General features: G+C 39.0%; 1 protein-coding gene across 2 annotated transcripts in view; it reads right to left on the bottom strand.

The window, feature by feature from the left end:
- Nucleotides 1-234: 234 nt before the first annotated feature.
- Nucleotides 235-19,231, bottom strand: part of nrg2b (neuregulin 2b) — a 73,100-nt gene continuing 54,103 nt past the window's right edge. For both annotated transcript variants that reach the window (XM_079631355.1, XM_079631356.1), the window contains 7 exons: nucleotides 15,631-15,689; nucleotides 11,915-11,938; nucleotides 7,940-8,042; nucleotides 6,851-6,974; nucleotides 6,442-6,575; nucleotides 5,701-5,925; nucleotides 235-2,385 (listed from right to left, as the gene is read on the bottom strand). In XM_079631355.1, coding sequence (XP_079487481.1) covers nucleotides 1,764-2,385; nucleotides 5,701-5,925; nucleotides 6,442-6,575; nucleotides 6,851-6,974; nucleotides 7,940-8,042; nucleotides 11,915-11,938; nucleotides 15,631-15,689 — 1,291 coding nt within the window. In that variant the 3' untranslated portion in view covers nucleotides 235-1,763. The remainder of the gene's footprint in view (nucleotides 2,386-5,700; nucleotides 5,926-6,441; nucleotides 6,576-6,850; nucleotides 6,975-7,939; nucleotides 8,043-11,914; nucleotides 11,939-15,630; nucleotides 15,690-19,231) is intronic.

Below are 19,231 nucleotides of genomic sequence, written 5' to 3'. Positions count from 1 at the left end.
ATATTCCAAGTCAAGAATGAACATGAAAAAAAAAGGAGATTTATTGCTGAATGTCAAATGAAAACTACACTTTCACCGTGTGAATACGACTCAGTTGCTGCGGTTACCATGCACCCATCTATCTGAACCACTAGAACATGCAGAGGGAGGGACGCCTTCACAGGCAGAGAGGAAGAACAGAAGAAACAGAGAGAGTAAGACAGGAAGAAAATCAATCCGTGAAGACGAGTGGTGCTTTAAACGACTGTGTGCACAGAATGAATCTTGAGAGTGTGTGTGTGTGCGTGTGTGTGTGTGTGTATGCTTTTGCATGTGTGTCATAGTGTAAGTGTGTGGGTGGCGGGTTAGTCTTCTCAAATGTAGTTGTAGTTTGCTGGGCTCTGGAAGGAGGGGTTTACGCTTCATAAACCACCTAGAGTAGCACGTCTAGTAGCCGTACACGCATAGCTTCGACTTGCATACAGCACGGACTTGGAACGACCCCACCGAGAAAAACAAAACAAAGAAAAGCCGGCAAAATATGAACAAACACACCTGGTCGTATCGGTCCTCATAGTCTTCCCATCATGACGCAGACACGACGGGCAGGAATGGATCTGTTTCATGAGTAATGCAGATTTCGATGAAAAGTCCTGAGACACAGTGCGGCTTAAAGCTGCTGGCATAGGAATGGGAACGTGTGGGAGAGAGAGAGATGTAGGTCCGTGTAGGCTAGAATCAGGCTGGATTGGTTCCTCCGCAGGCCAACGACTACACAAGGAAGGAAGGTTACAGTGCAATGAGCTCGTGTTACCACTAGGGGGTCCGGTTTAACCCATTAGCGCTAGCCTGGTAACGTAATAGAGCTCCCTTTCGACAAAGCCAACATCCTAAAAAGAGTACAAGCATACGTATATACACACTCACAACAACACGCACACGTGCACGCGCTCGAAACGTTAACCTGAAGACGAACACAACGCGAACGCACAAACGGAACGTGTTCTTGCACGAAACTGCGCAGACAAAGACACGTACATATACACTGAGGTTCAACGATACTCTCACGCACACGGACAGAAGTGTAAACACATTCATTGGACGTACAGACCACCGTTTTGAAAACCCTGAACACCAGGGCCGATACTGCGACCCAGCGTCATGCCCTGTGAACTCCTGCGTACCTCTGTTTCCATGGAAACAATATGCGACGACCAGTTGAGAGAAAAGAAAACGGAAACGCGGAAACCAAAGTCGAACGCAGACGGCGCTCGCGATGTCGGTTATGTGCGCGTGTGAACCCTACTCATGTAAACAAACACCTTACACAGAAGTGATTTGATATTGCATGGTGTCTGAATAATATCACAGTTCAAATGGGGAGATCCTGAACGAACGAAACAAACGAACAAAGAAAGAACATGTCTATAAAACCCAAGAGTCTGTTTTTAAGAAAGGCTACAAAAATTCAACTGAACCTCCCTCGTCGGCAAACAGCAAAAGGCACCACAATATTATTCTATTTCTAACTCGTGAAAAAATTTGCACGTAATTCTTCTTCGTAATGCTGTAAATCAAAAAAAGGAATTACATATAAATAGTTTTCCCCCTATAAAAAAAGTCTTTGCTGCTAGCTAGTAGACAATTTTTGCTGAAATGAAAATAAATATTTCATTTGTTTAGAATATCTGTCTGTTATATAAAATAAAAAATATTTCTCATAGGTGCAGGTCTATAGCATATCATTTGTTTTTCACGCCCGTCCTCGCTCTCGTCGTTCTTTTTTAAAGGGGTGCATTGTCCGTTCTGGACCGCGACTGCGACAGTTTGTTGGCCTGCACGGTGCCACGGGAGCCGGAGCGTCCTGTGTTGCTGAAAGTCCGCGTGTCGTTGGGTCGGTAGATGGTGGCCGGTTCAGTGGCGTTCATGTTCTGCATACTGAGAAACGGCGTGCTCTCACCGTGTCCGAGGTCGCCGACCTCGTCGTCCTCCCACTCGCTGTCCGAGAGGCAGCTTTGAGAGCTGTAGTTCCTGGGGTCCGGAGCCCGCTGAGACACGTGCCCGTTGAGCCGCGACCTCCTGCGCCAGTGCCGCCCGCTGCCCTTCTTCTGCTGCTCTCGGGAGGACATGTACTCCTGCGTGGTCTCGTAATCCTCGTCGTCCACGAAGCGGTACGGGCTGGACGGGAGGGAGCCGGTGCTGTCCGCCGCGTAATACGGCCGCCGGGACCGCCGGTAGCGGTGCAGGAGGGGCTGGTCGTCGTCCATAGCGGCGGCGGCGGGCGGCAGGGAGAGGGCGTGGCTGGCGTTCGGCGTGGTGATCTGAAAGGTAGGCACCTGCGGGGGCAGTGAGGAGTGAAAGTCCACCGGAGAAAGACGCGCCGGCGTGGTCAGAGCGGACACGTACCTGCGAAGATGGAGAAAAACATGGTGGGAAAATACACACTACTGTTCAAAGGTCTCTTATGCTCACCAAGGCTGCATTTATTTGATCAAAAATGTTTTCAAACTTTATTAGGCTACTATTGAAACTAAGTAACTGTTTTCTATTTAATAATAAAAAATAAAACAATGATGATGCAAAGCTGATTTTTCAGTCACATGATCCTTCAGAAATCTTTCTAATGTGTTGATTCGCTGCTCAGGAAACATTTATTACTATTACCAGTGTTGAAAACTATTTTTGTTGAAACCATAATACATTGAATTTAGGATTCTTTGATACTTCAATTAATTTTTAAACCTTTTATAACATAAATGCATTTACTGTCACTTTTGATCAATTTAATGCATTCTTGCTGAATAAAAGTGTTAAAGGAACACTCCGACTTTTTTGGGACTTTAGCCTATTCACCTTATCCCCCAGAGTTAGATAAGTCCATACATACCTTTTTCATCTCCGTGCGTGGTATAAGTCTGTTTGACGCACCCACCGCTAGCCTAGCTTAGCACAAAGACTGGATGTGAATGGTTGCAGCTAGCATACTAATCCAAATAAGTGACAAAATAAAACAAACATTTTCCTATTTACATGTTGTGATTTGTATAGTCACAGAGTGTACAAAAAACAAAGTCACATGAGACACAGACATATTTTAACCGTATAAATACTGGGAACTATATTCTCTGAAGGCGAAGCACTGCTACGTGGGCGGAGTGATAACCGCAGCACCTGAGACGCGCCGTTGTTTCTTCTGTCAACAAAACCAACGTGACCTCTAGCTCCGCTCAAGTGTTTACTGGGACGAGAGCGCGTTCGAGGCAACAATACTAACATTACAGGGGATACATGGAGCCCGTAAACAACTGCAATAGTAGTTACCACCCTATTCATATAATAGTGTCACTAACGTTACATTAGATCTAAGCACTGTTACAACGTTAGGCTAAACATTTAAAAATATAACGGAACACTTACCGCAGCCGCTCCACTTTGTCCTGTATGTGATATCGATGGGATGGCTGTATTCCATTTTTTGAAAATAGTCGTCCTCAGTGAAATGTACCGAGCAAACATAATGTCCCTTGATAATCTCATTAGGTGTGTTTTGATCAATATCCAGAGCAAGTAGCCATTTCTTCATCCGGTCAGCGTTTTTAGTTGGAATTCTATGAAACATCATGGTATCACCTGGTCTCCCCTGTTTATTGTCACAGCTCTTTACAATACAGCGAAAATCCATGATTGTAAACTACGCTTTTACTATTTATAAATTGCAGACTCTGTTACCCAAACTCTGAACGAACTCTCTGCTCCTCAGTCCTCACCACGGCGCGTCTCAGGTGCTGCGGTTATCACTCCGCCCAAGTAGCAGTGCTTCGCCTTCAGAGAATATAGTTCCCAGTATTTATACAGTTAAAATATGTCTGTGTCTCATGTGACTTTGTTTTTTGTACACTCTGTGACTATACAAATCACAACATGTAAATAGGAAAATGTTTGTTTTATTTTGTCACTTATTTGGATTAGTATGCTAGCTGCAACCATTCACATCCAGTCTTTGTGCTAAGCTAGGCTAGCGGTGGGTGCGTCAAACAGACTTATAGCACGCACGGAGATGAAAAAGGTATGTATGGACTTATCTAACTCTGGGGGATAAGGTGAATAGGCTAAAGTCCCAAAAAGTCGGAGTGTTCCTTTAAAAGGTTAGTTCACCCAAATATTCTGTCATTGTTTACTCACCCTCAAGTTGTTCTAAACCTGCACAGACTTCTTTCTTTTGTTGAACATAAAGGAAGATATTTTGAAGAATGTTGGGAACCAGACAGTTGACGGACCCTATTGACTTTCTATAGAATAAAACAAGATATACTATGGAAGTCGATGGCGACCAGAAACTGTCTGGTTACCAACATTCTTCAAAATATCTTCTTTTGTGTTCAGCAGAAGAAAGAAATTAATAGTTTTTTTTTGGAACAACTTGAGTAAATGATGACAGAATTTAAATTATTTGGTGAACTGTCCCTTTAACACTTAAAAAAAAATCTTACTGACCTCAAGCTTCTGAATAGTCCGATAGTGTACATCTATCACATGGTATACGGTAATTTATATAAAGATGAATCATCGATTAGAATGATAGCATCAAATCTGAACAGATAACTTGCACTAAACACAACCCAAAACAAACTAGAAAACATTTAATACTGTAATGCAAATAATGCATTATTTTATAATGCAAAAGCATTTAACTAAAAAAATTTCTACAAAAATGCAATCATTTACTCAATCACCCTGTTTACATGAACCATCCAACCAAAACAATTCATGAAAATGAATCTGACTTTTCAGAGATACTTTACAGATAATGGGCTTTAAAAAAAAAAGAGAAAACAGTGTAGTAGTGCTTTGCTACACCACACTGCTACTGTACATGTGCAACGAATGAGGAACATGTCAAAGTTGATCACAAACCGTTAAAGGATAATTCCGGTATTTAACACCTTGAGTCTATATTGTAGTATGTTTTGGATGAACAAGAGTGGTGGACAACATTTTTTTGACAATGGTTCCTCTCTCGAGTTTTTGACTATAAAAGAATTGGCCATGGACCCATTTAACATGGGAGTCAATGTGCATGTCCGAAAATGTAATTAAAACAACCTTTAACATTAGTTTTCAAAACTGTGCAACTCACCGAGTGATTAGTGATGTTAGTTGATGTTCCAGAATCAAAAAGTGTTGCGAAATACAGTTTCTGTCGTGTTTTATTCGTCATTTTGTAAAATCCCATTGTTGACTATAGCAAAATAAACGGATTGGAATCATATATTGCGACGATATATTGTTTATAATCATCAACGAACACCACTAACCACTCGGTGAGTTTAACAGATTTGTAAACGAACATTATTGGCTGTTTTAATGACATTTTCGGACATGCACATTGACTCCCATGTTAAATGGGTCCATGGCCAATTCTTTTATAGTCAAAAACTCGAGAGAGGAACCATTGTAAAAAAAATGTTGTCCACCACTCTTGTTCATCCAAAACAAACTACAATATAGACTCAAGGTCTTAAATACCGGAATTATCCTTTAAGCAACTGCCACTGAAAGTTATCTGAGATCTGCTTATCTTGTGCTATGGTTCAACACCTGATAAAATGAAGCTTGCAAACTTCCTTGTGTGATTTTATTGATGTGATTCTTTTATTTGACTACAAATATGCACAGTGACTTAATGCGTGATGGTGAACATCTCTTTCCTCTTTCTCTCACCTGTCACTGTGAGGCGAGTCCCGCAGAGAGTCGTAAGAGTCTCCGTACTGTAGGGGGCACTGTGTGGCATCAGGATAACCACAGTATGCTGCACGCCGGGCACGAGCCTCCATACACGCCGGGCTGCTGCATTTACTGGTGCCAACAGAGGAGGAGAGCGCCCCCGACTGGCAGTCAGAGTGGATGCTGTCCGTCCGCTCCATACTCCATGTGCGCTCCTCGTGCCTGACACGCAGCAAAAAGGGAAGTTCAAAAGATGTGAGATAAGGGGTATAAATAATATATGCACAAATGTTTTCAACATTGATAATAATAAATGTTTCTTGAGCAGCAAATCAGTATATTAGAATGATTTCTGATGGATCATGTGACACTGAAGACTGGAGTAATTATGCTTAAAATTCAGCTTTGATCACAGGAATACATTTCCTTTTAAAATATATTACAATAGAAAACAGTTCTTTTAATTGCAATAATATTTCACAATATTGCAGTTTTTACTGTGTTTTTGATCAAATAAATTCAGCCTTGGTGAGCATAAGAGACTACCAGTTTGCGTGTGTATATACATTTATTTATATACTTCAATGAATAAATTTTATATATATGGAAAAATAAATGGATGTACACTGTTTTGTTAGTTGGGCTGGTAAATTAACAAATACAAAGACAGATGGCCTGAGACAATATATGTCAAGCATCAATATATGGATATATTGACAGAGGAATGAAAGTAAGTACCGGTGACTGGAAGCGTGAGAAGCTGTGGAGGTGTGGTGGGATCGGGACGACATTCGGCTGCCCGAGAAATTGCCCGATGTCTCTGTTCCGTGCCGTACTACTCGTTCAGTCGCTGGGACATTCTTAGATATATACTGCAATAAAAAGAGTTGCTTTCACACTTGAGTCCTAACCAAATTTGAAGAACGCTTACGTCATCAATGTGAGCACCACAGGAATTAGGAATTAAAAAATACATAATTAAACAATCACAAATGTATGGTCCAGGTTAAAAGCAACATTATACAAAAGCAATCTGCATGAGAACTTTAGTTAACTTGTGTGCATTATCATGCCTTCAATTACTAAATCCTCAGAATATGTAAATGAATATATCAGCATACAGGAAATGAGATCGCGACTGACTCACATCCACCATGGGGATTTCCTCAGGGCCGGGGCCGGGATGGTTGGGGCCGTTGGCCAGCATGCGGTTCGGGTGCTCCACACACATGTTCTGGTGCAGGTGGTTATGCATCTTCTTCCTTTGTTTCCTGAAGAAAGATGAAATCTGATCTGTGATCTATACCACTACAGACTCTGATACTCAAAACAGGAAATGACCACACATCTACAGTTAAGATGTACCTCCTGATCACTATAGTCAAACGTTCAAAAGTTATACTTTGATTTTTATGGATAGATGCATGACCAGATTTGTTTTACTAATTAGAATAAATGTATCATTTAGTTTGTATCCAGTACCAAATATAACATTATTGAAGAAAGCAATAATTTGTAAATTATTTCATCCGTTGAATTATCTGAAAATATACATTGCTCTGCGATAATTTAACATTATTTGGTTTGAATAGTTTTATTTGTTGAAAAATATTTATTTTATGAAATATATACAATTATTTATTTTATGTATGTACACTACCGTTCAAAAGTTTGGGGTCAATATATGATTTTTTTATGTTTTTAAAAGAAACTTGTTAAGTTGGTTGCTTAACCTAGGCTAAATTTATTTGGCCAAAAATACATTTGAATATAGTGAAATATTACTATAATTAATATAATTTACTAAAATAACAATTTTCGATTTTAACATGTACTGTAATTTATTCCTGTGATCAAAGCATCATTACTCCAATCTTCAGAGTCGCACGATCTTTAAGAAATCATCGAGTTACTGTTTAAGAAACATTTCTTATTATCATTATCAATGTTTTTTCAGGATTATTGATGAATAGAAAATTCAAAAGTAAGGCATTTACTTACAATAAAAAAAACTTTTGCCACATTACAGATGTAATGTCCCTTTCGACCAATTTAATGCATCCTTGGTGAATAAAAGTATTAATTTCTTTCAAAAAACAAACAAAAACTATACCCCAACCTACAAAATGACTAATAACGTAATTTTTGCTTCTTTCACCCAAGGGTAGGCTTTTTAATTTAATGTGTGAATGTGCACAGCTCTTTTCTGGCGATCGATAAAGTTCCCGGGGCTTACTTGGTTTTGCAGTATGCCACCACACACACGATGCCAACCACCAGCAGTGCCACGCAGATGCCCGTTATCGTCAGCACGCGTTTCTGGTACAGCTCCTCCGCCTCTGAATGAACGAGAGCCATGGACAAGCACACGCATATGCACAGACGTGGACACAGAGACAAACACACATGTACACAATGGCCATTGAACACAAAGACACACATACATACAAAACACACAACCGCTGCATCAGTGGCAGCCTTTAAACCATGTCAAACTAACCCATTCAGCCTAAAACACTTTCTACATTGCATTTTACAGTAGTAAACACTCATATATGTCACTAACAAGCAGTCTCATTTATTTAAAGGGACAGTTCACCCAAAAATGTCAATTCTGTCATCATTTATTCACCCTCATGTCGTTGCAAACCTGAATTATTTTCTTTCTCTAGTGGAACAAAGAAGGAGATGTTTAAAAGAGCAAAGTCCAAGCTATAATGCTGCCTTGCTATTGGAATTACCATAAATACTGTATAAGTTTCCTTAAAAATTGGACATGAACGTCTTCTTAAGTCACATTTACCACACCTGAGTTTCCTAGTTGGGCGTACCATAAACTTTAAACATGGCGGAGGGGAGAACGATTGCTGCTGTGACTGCAATTCTTTACTTTTTTTTCTACAACAGCTCATTAAAGTTGTGCATATTTACATATTTGAATAATCATTTGAAGCATTTTGTATGTGTTATACACAGCAAAAATTAGCCTGTGTGGCCGGAATTACAGAACTGTCAGCAAGCTGACTATCTAGATAGTGCAGTGAATGTTAATATTGTTTGGCTTTAATAAGAATTCCCCAAAATAAATAGGCAAGAATAAACCTGGTGTCCTCCACGATTCCTGTTCTTTCTGATAACAAAGCACTTGAACGTGACAAGCTCGCAATCACGTATTCAGAAGTGGGACATTTCTGATAGCACATGAAGGCATTAAGTTCCATATAATAAAAGTGAATGGGGACTTGGTCTGTCGAGCAAGATTTTCAGTGAATACCAACATCCGAAGCTATCGTACGGCTTCGGGATACTTGGAAAACAGTGCACAAAACTTATGATGCTTTCAGGGTGCTTTTTTGTCATTTTTTGGAGCTTGTCTGCCCCAGTCTCCAATCACTTCCACTGTGTGGAACAAAGCAGCTTGGACTTTCTGCTAAACATCTCCTTTTGTGTTTCACGGACGAAAGAAAGTCATCCAGAGTGACGAGGGTCTGTAAATGACGTCTTTTTTGGGTGAACAATCCCTTTAAATCTAAAACCTGTATGTTTTAGGGGTACTGAGGTGCATAAGATGTCATTGTAAAAACATTTCCGGTGGCTGATATCAGGTGCACGGCAGCATGGGAAGGGCACGGCTGTGGTGCTTTCTCTGTCTGCCAGGGTTTCACATAAAGCACATTATGCTGAAACAGTGGGAGAACTTTTGGCTACCTTCAGGACTGAAACCATCCTGTGCAACACTGGAAACTCGAGTTTTTGGCTAGAAGTGTTTATAAAATGAAATCTCTGCCCCTCTGAAAGCACATGACATGCATTATTCTATATATAATCCTATGACGTCTGAGATTTTAAGTCTTGCATAAAGCATGCCTGTAATATAGAGTTAAAATACACAAACTGCTTCTCTCTAAGAGCTCTTCAGAGAGGGTTGTTCATAAAACCGGTTAAATTAAAACAGGAAATTAAAACGGACCCATTTACTTTTCTTAATGCTTCTGATTCCTGATCTTATTGTGAAGGATTCATCAGTGCACATTATTATTTTTAAACAATAATATAATGTATAACAGATTTCATTATAATTTACTCTGCCTCTTTATAATACACATTTAATTTATTGTTTTACTCTAGACCACATTACAAATAAATAATATCACATTTCAACCAAAAGTCAACAATTTCATGTCGACTTTAAAACTGATTGGAGAGTGAAAAACTATTTTTTTTGCCAACTTTAAGAGCAAACCAAACAATTGTTTGGATAACATGAACAGGTTTTATGAAGACCGTCTATATATGATGCCTTTAGCACATATTTGTGGGTCTGATTTTTAAAAAACGAGAATATTCGAAACATCCTCTGGGGTGCTGAACGTGGGCAGCAACAGAGGAAGCATACAGAACATGAAGGGAGGGAACGAAAAAACGGACGGGAGGAAGGAGAGAAGAGAATTGAGGGCCAAACAGTAGAGGGATGAGTGTGTAATAAAAGAGAAACGCAGGGGGGAGAGGGGGGGCGGTTGAGTCAGACACTGATATCGCATTGCATGCTTGTTACAGGAAACAGAGATCAGAGTACACGGAGAGAGAGAGAGAGAGAGAGAGAGAGAGAGAGAGAGAGAGAGAGAGAGAGAGAGAGAGAGAGAGAGAGAGAGAGAGAGAGAGAGAGATGTACCCAGACCAACGGCTAATGTACTCTATAGTGGTGCAGACAAGGAGACAGAAGAGATGGGCAACACTCATTTTACCCCTCACTCGGCTCCCTGACACGTATGTTTATGCAAATGAAAATGGAAACTACGCTTTAAAAAAAATAAATTGGTTCTTAATCAGTATATTTGAGTTGTTTTCCAGGGAAAAAAAGCTTAATGAATAAACTTGAGAAGCAAAATTTATTAAGATACACACCACCAGTCAAAAGACATAAAATACAGTCAAAATGTGATGCAAAACTGATTTTCAGTCGTCAGTGTCACATGATCCTTCAGAAATCAAGAAACATTTATTTTTATTATAGATGTTGAAAACTCTTTTTGTGGCTTAATATTTTTGTGGAAACCATGACTTTTAAAAGTTTGGGGTCGGTATTCTTTTAAAGGCGTTATATCGATCAAACGTGACAGTAAATACATTTATAAGCTTTCATGCAATTTATAGGCATACAGCTATATAGAACATATGCTTAAAAAAGAAAAATCAAGGATGCATGTTCTGTATGCTTGTTAAAAGATTTCCATTTCAAATAGATGCTGAACTTTCTATTTATCAAAGAATCTAGAAAAAAATTATAATGGTTTCCACAAAAAATATGAATCAGCGATGTTTAATAATTAAGCACCAAATTTGCATATTAGAAGGATTTCTGAAGGGAAATCAGCTTTGCCATCACAGGAATAAATTACATTTGAAAATATATTAAAATAGAAAGTTATTTTAAATTGCAATAATATTTCACATTACTTTTTTTATTTTATTTTTTACTGTATTTTTGATCAAATAAATGCAGCCTAGGTGAGCATAAGAGACTTAATAATTTCTATTATTTTAAGTAGATTTTTCTTACCCCATTGGCAATAAAAAAATAGGTTTAAATATAATGTTTTACTTTAAATATTATAATATTTACTTAAAAAAAATATTATCTTTATGTTTGGATATTTTTTTTACTGGGAAACAAGTCAAAAACACTGGTTATGAAATGAGTGGAGAGTTACAAATTATTCTAGACGTCTTATTTCTATAACAAGTTTATAATGTGTTTAGATTTGAGAATTTATTACAGCAATAAGCCACGGAAGGCTGTGGTGAAATCACTGTAATGCCAGGCCTTGAGTGGCTTATGGTGTTTTAATAAAATACACGACTGATCAATGAATTACAACAATTCTTATTATAATAATAATCAAGGTTGCCAAGGAATATCACAACTTTGTTGTGATAATTGATATTTACGTTCACAGAATCGGAAATGTGTGTTTTATACTATAAATACCGATCTGCCTGTCTGATGCGTTTCATTCTTATATTCCTAAAATGAGTGTTGTTTTGTCAGAACTGAAAAAAGTAAATCAGAAGCTGGGAATGCATTTACTAGTTCAAATATAGGACAGAGAAAATAGAACGAGACGAGTTCTTATGTGAATATGCTTAAACTATGTCATCAAATTATGTCATGATCCTAATCTAAAGAATCAAACAAATAATAACTTCATACCCATGATTTCAATTCCAAGATGCTCTGCCAATTCAGAAAGTTGACAATGTAAAAAAAAAAAGAAAAAACAAGAAAACAGGTTTCAGGTCAAAATGTCCACTTGTTCAGATAGAGGCGGTTCACTAGAATGCGATCAGTGGTGTTGTTTGGTTGGTTTGTTTTTGAGACACTGAGGTGAGTGATTTTACGTTCCAGTAACAGACAGACAATGCAGACACACACTGGCCAACTCCATATTCCCCATAAAATGGAAACAAAATGAACAAAAACACCAGTAAACAAACAACAACAACACGCCTTTTTTGTTCATCACATGTAAGCAAGTGTACAAATGCATGCAGACACATAGACAGCCACACTTACTGCCATATTTACTAGACCTCATTTCTGGTTTAAGGTTTAAGAAAACAAAAACAAAGAAACAAACAAAACCATTAAACAGAAAAGCACACTGTACAACACAACGAGACTCACAAGAAGTACAGATGAACGCAGACACGTGTCGTTTCTAATGATTTATATGCAAAATGACAAACAGATGGCTTTAGTTTAGTCACAATACCACACGTTCATGTATGTTTTCCAACTTCCACTGCAGATGTGCAGATGTATAAACACACCTACGGCATGCATGATACTGGGAACTCCTCTAGCAATCTACCACTGTTTGGAAAGCAGCGGTTCTAGAGGTCAAAGGTTAGAGGTCATGCGTCATGCCAGAAGCATCAATATTACATAACAACCAACTTTATATGAATGTTCCAGGTTCAAAGCAAGTTAAGATTTACCAACAGCATCTGTGGAAATAATAAGTTTCAAAAGGGGTTTTTTGCAGTGATGCCATAGAAGAGCCAGCAGAAGAGCTTTCAGTCGACAGTTCTTAAAAGAACCATTTGTTTTTCTTAGTCTGAAGAACATTTTTAAATTCTAAAGAACTTTTTTCTATTATAAAGAACCTTTTGTGGAACGCAAAGGTTCCGTGGATGTTAAAGGTTCTTCATGGAATGGTATAGGTGTGCTTAGCCTTCCCCTGGCCACGGACTCGAGAGGAATTTTCTCTCTCAAACCACTGCCTGCTGCTTCTCCTGACCGCTTATAGAGAGAAAAGCTGCTCATAAATGCTGGTCTAGGGTCCGTTTTCTCCGTAATGATAGCAAATTTGTGAAACAGATTTGCTAAATTCTCCAGTGCATATCTGTTTGCGCTCTGAAGAGCTTCAAAGATTTATATTCACGACGTGTTTTTGCAGCGTTAAGCAATAAAGCCAATCACAGACATATGTTGATTTCTTGAACGCAATAGCCAATCAGAGGTGTTTAAGTTAGAATCCACTCACCGCTGAAAAGCTGGAGTTTTTGTCCAGAGTTATGCAAGCTCGCAATTCATCTGATTATAACAAAGTGTAGATATTATGTAAATAAGAGATTGATTGTGCAGTCAGCTTCATTGATTATAACGATTATTGCGATGAAGATGAGTGACAGCTTTTAGTGATTATAAAGAGAGCGCCATTTGTGTGCTTTCTATGCGATATAATATAGCCTATAATCAGAATTAGAATAAAACTTTTGTTTTTCATGCTTGACCAGCAGCCAAAGTTACGGGAGTGACATCCGCATAGCCTATAGGCTAAATGTGGGATTCTCTCTCGAAATAACCCAACCGGATCTCACGGCAATTCGTACGAATTTTACGAGGTGTCTAATTCGTACCAATTCATACGACTTCACTTGTACGAATTTGTACGATTTTTGCTAAATCGTACATATTTGACGAGTTGCCAAATTTGTATGATTTCGTACGAATGACCTACCCTTGACCCCGCCCCCAAACCTACCCATCACGTGGGTTTAGACAAATCGTACGAGTTCGTACGAATTGGTCGTGAGATAGCGTTGGGAATAACCATAGCAATGGATGAGAGACTATGATAGGTCAAAATAGGTGCATTAAGGCTAAAGCATGACTGGTTTTGGAAATCCTGGTCCAAACACAGGATTCTGCTGCATGGTAACGCAATGGTTATTTATTATTAATATTGGCTGCCATGCCAAATCACACATATACAGTATGCATGCTTTAATGTTAAAATTAACAGTGGTTTGTGAATGTAGTCACTTTAATAACAAATAAATTATAGAGAGCGTTTATACTGAAATGTGTAGGTTGTAGCGACACGTAACTTGAAACTATTTAATGGAAATCTGTGTTTTTAAAGGGAAAGCGCGCGTCATAGCCTCACCCTGCAGTTGGTTCACCCTCCGCCTATGATCGATGGCAATAACGAACCTTTTTTTTTTACGAGTGTACAGTTTAAAAACTGGCAAAAGTCATGTTTGCAGTAATGCACTTAAAGAACATACAATTTGAAAGCAGAAATATGTGATGAGATATGTGAGAAATGACTTTCGTCTCTTGACGAAACGCAATAAACACTGTCATTCTCTTGCATTCGGATGTCTGGTGTTTGGGAACGCAATAATGTGAGACACTTCTGGGAGGAGATTAAACCAAATCATTCTGATGACAGACTTTGGCTCAGACATTTCAGAATGACCAAACCAACATTTGAGATGCTGTGCAATGCGATTGGTCCACTAGTTAGTCTGGTTATCCAGTCACATCCACTGTTGAGCCAAAGTTTTTTGTTGCACATTGAGGGATTTATTCTGTTAATCTGTTTAGTTTATGTGCATGTCTTCTTATCGGATAAAACAATATTTGTCGCATACGTTTTTAATGCGCATTTTTAGAATTGATGTGCACCTTTGCATTTCCATCCAGCATTCACATGAAAATAGGGAGATGGAAACATAGCTAATAACAGCCTTGGTTCCATCCACATTAGATTAAATAAAACATCTAACTTTTTAAGGTTTAAAATGACCAAGCCATAACAATAAAGGCTTTTTAATCTTTCTAAAGAGAGTGCCTTGGAGTTTCCTGAATGTTTGAAAGCATCTATCTTGACTAAGGTCAACTGGACCTGTAAACCCAAGGAACTGTTCTAGGTGGGTTAACGTTACCAACGTAATTCCTGTGGGTGTAAACAGACCCTTTCTGTTATTTGTGTGTGTATCATGTGAAATTTTCAAGGTTTAATGATTTGACATGGTCATGACAGAAAATGAGCTGAAATAATGGCTTTTAGCTGTGCCCAGACAAGTTTAGTTCAAAGATCATTTGTATCACACATTCAAAGCTTGGGGTACGTAAGAAGAACTGAAATGTATTGCATTAAATTGTCCACATTTTTTTTTATTTTAACGTGTATTGTGGTGCAGTTTTCCATTTTAAGTGCATTACTGTCAAAACATTTTTTGTTTTGGACACAGACGCTGTCAACAAGCTTTACTTGTATCGAACCAGAACAATCCTTTAAATGATAAGAATGAGTGCCTGCCAAAAATGTCCTGAATTTGTTTGATGGACTAATAACTCAGTTTCTTCTTGGATATAATTCTGCTCTATGGGAACCTAATCTATATGTAAACATGCTTTATTGTTTCACTTGCATTACAATTATCATCTTCTTCCCTAAATATGCCTTTAATAATATATCAATCCATTCACATCTATGAATTTCTACTTCTACCAATATAAAATAAAAATGGGCAAACAGAGACATGTACATGCACACACACACCATAGCCAACATGCAGCTTCAGAGCAGACAGACAGACAAACAGACAGACAGGAAGAAGAAATGGACATACTGTAGAAACCGGCCATAACGGAGGTTTGACAGCGTTCACCGGTATAGTCATTTGGACACCTGATGAAGGGAAACAAACCCGCAGAGGGAGAAGGAAGGAACGAGAGGGAGAAGGAAGGAACGAGAGGGAGGGGGAAGAGGAGAAAGAGACATGAGGAGGAAGAGGAGAGAGAGAGAGAGAGAGAGAGAGAGAGAGAGAGAGAGAGAGAGATGAGAGAGAGAGAGAGAGAGAGAGAGAGAGAGAGAGAGAGAGAGAGAGAGAGAGAGACGAGAGCAGAGAAACATGCAGTTAGAACAACAGAGAACAACCCCTGTGAGCTGTTCCACCTGATGATGTCATCGCTGTGATGTCACTGGAGGAGTTTGAACCTGAGGAAAAAGGGCTCATGTCATTTCATGCCATTTTTTAGGATGGCTCCAAAAATGATATGTGGGTTGGGAAGCCCGGTTTATTTTAGTGAGCTGATTCATTCAGATGAGATGGTTCAATTAGGTGGCAACTCCTCAAGGGGGCGCTTACCACCCTCAGAAACAGAATCCTCCATCGGGCCACAATCAAATATTAGGGTGTTTTTTTGTCTTACTGGAGAAATATGTACAAACAAAAATATGCTCGTTTAAATCTATGAATTCTGAAATCTTTATTAAACAAGTTCCTAGTTCCTATAGTAAGCAGTTTTGAGCTTAGACGAATGAACAAGTTCAAACAAGACGGACATTTAAAGGATAATGTACAGGCCTATCAGTGAATGCACAACGTTTTATCACATAAATAATGACGGGGACATGAAATATTGATTTGAGAAGAAATCGTTTTAAAATCGCACCTGTTTATTATCATATAATCCATTACAGTGTAATGGAAAACAATCATTCTAGCAACAAGACAAACACTTCAACAATATTACCATAGGCCTTCTATTAAAGGGGACCTATTATGCCAGCCAAAGTATTGATGTTGTTTTTGGAGTCTACTAGAATAGGTTTTTACAGAGCCCCTAAAGGGTCGTGGTGAAGGAAATACAATTCGAGTTCAAGGCGGAACTCTAAACTTTTGCGAGAGAATGCAAAAGCATTAAAAAAAATGTTTTCATCACTGTGTCCCTTTAGAGGCTCCATATGTTTCATGCATGCTCCTCTCTTCCCAGTCTGTCAGTAACGCTCTGTTTAGTTCCTGTCTCTATAAAGCCCCTCCTTCTGAAACGGTGTAATGTGCTCTGATTGGTTGGCTGGACCAGAGTGTTGTGATTGGCTAATCGCTTCGAGCATGTGTTTTGGAAATGTCACGCCCCTTACAATAACCACGAGTTTCAACACACTACTAACTGAGGCCCTGTTTACACGAGAATGCTCGCGGGTGAAAACATACAAATATTTTATCAGATGTGCCTTTCGTTTACACGGCGACGGCGTTTTTGGGGCTTAAAAACGCAAAAAAGTGAAACCACCCTCCAGAGTGGAAATCTTAAAAACGCTCCACCGTCGCGTTCACGTCTAAAGGGTAAAAACACAAAAGTCTACTATGGCGAAAAGTAGAAGGAAGGTTGTACGCAGGCCCGCGGACTTGGTGTTGTTGTGTGGCAGTGCTTCACATTGCCACCTAGCCGCCTGGAGTGCACACTACATCGAATTTCACACACTTTTGCGTCACCATATGCACGCAGATTTCCCCCCCCATAACGCTCGTCTAAACGCAGAATAAAAAGTGATAACGCAACGCCACTTTTGCGTTTTCTCTTCAGATTGTTTCCGTGTAAACGTAGCCAAAGTAACCAGGCCCGCCCCTTTATTTTGCATACGCCTTGGACAGGAACTATTTAAATGACTAATATTGTGGAAGAAAACTCAAGACTACAGTCAAGGTGTTTCGGGGAGTTCAGAAACAGTGCGCACTGATATAGAGACTCGCTTTGGAGTGACTTTGTGCTTTGTAGACATTTTTCAAGCTCAAACAGTAACATTACACACTAAAAAAAAGTTGAAAATGTAAAAAAAAAAAAAAAGCACAATAGGACCCCTTTAATACTGAAGTCCTTTGGTTTAGTAAATATAGTCGATAACTGAGGTGCAAGATGGCACAAGCTGCGTTTGAGAGCGCATCTGCGGTTTGATATGCGAGACATGAAAGAAGAGCCGGCCTCAAATACCCAGATTAATGTGATTATACAGTGGGAATATTGAGGAATAACTGACCTCGGATTGCCACGACTGAATCAAGCATTTCAGACAGCTGTGTAAAAATGACAGGTTAATAGGCACTGAATTCTCAATAATATGATATAAAAATAATAATGTGATATGCACATTCATATTTCTATTTCTCATACTTAATAGGTGTGACTGACTTTAGCTGAGGCTGGATTTACGGGACACTTTCTGCTTCCCATAGTGACGCTCGCGAGGTATTTACATACTTTATCACAGATGAAGTGGATCAGATGCAATACTTGTCAAATACACAGATGTCTCACTGTCTACTCAGTGCTTAATAGCATAATTTATGTACAGATATCACTTGAATTGCTTGTGATCTAATGCAATAAAATGCATGCAACTTTAAGCGTGCCGTAGGTGTCCAAATGCTCTTTGGGCCGACTGTAGATCAAACATAATCAAAGCTAATTTGAGCTTTACAGCTTTACTTCCTCATAAAATGCCAATCAGTTCCACTTCTGTGATCGTCTAGAAGACCTCACGTTAATGAGGAGGACGTCCTAAGGCAAACAGGAGCAAAATAAAGTCCCTAAAAGCTTCATAATGGTGCCAAAAGCTTCGTCTAGTCACACATTTTTATTATTTATATACTGAGGCTATTTTAGAGTTCAGTTCTACTGGGGAATTCACCGTTCAGCCTGTCTGCAGGATTTACTGCAGAGGTCAATGGGACAGACTGCATTTCATCTGCTTTAGGAGCTACAGTCACACACACACACACACACAAACACACACACACACACACACACACACACACACACACACACACACACACACACACACACACACACACACACACACACACACACACACACACACACACACACACACACACACACACACACACACAGATGACATCTTAAGGTATTGTCTTGGAAATACGGCTGGGAGGTACTGTATGGCATACAGTATATATACTGTACAACGGTGGAAATGTTCCTTTAATACTGCGGTCAACATTTATGAGCTAAATTTGTTAATAAAACATTCATTGTTTAAGACCTTTTCTCCTGTGGGAAAATTTACTTTTTGGCTCCACTGTTTATCCTAAGAAAGGTAAAAAATTGTTTTAATGAACTTTATTATAATTATGCCCAAATTCAATATTCATAAATGGTCATTTACTAATTAAAAACCCAACTTTATGGTTTTTACGGAGTTAAGGTCCTTACACGCTGAGTCCGAAATTTTCGCATGCGTTTTGAATTTATTTTTTAACGTCCAAAATTTTTGCATGTTAAAAAATAAATACGACCTCACGTTATGTCAACCACGCTTGCACACTGCCTGCGAAACTTTCGCCGTCGTAATTTTTTGGGATCAGGTTCGATTTTCTGCGTTTTCCGCATCCGTAGCAAGCATTGTGAATGGTGTTTTGACAATTCAGA

The sequence above is a fragment of the Phoxinus phoxinus genome, assembly GCF_949152265.1.
Source record: "Phoxinus phoxinus genome assembly, chromosome: 12".
Classification (NCBI taxonomy): domain Eukaryota; kingdom Metazoa; phylum Chordata; class Actinopteri; order Cypriniformes; family Leuciscidae; genus Phoxinus; species Phoxinus phoxinus.
Note: the sequence above shows the minus strand (reverse complement) of the source record. Positions and strands in the feature narration are given on the sequence as shown.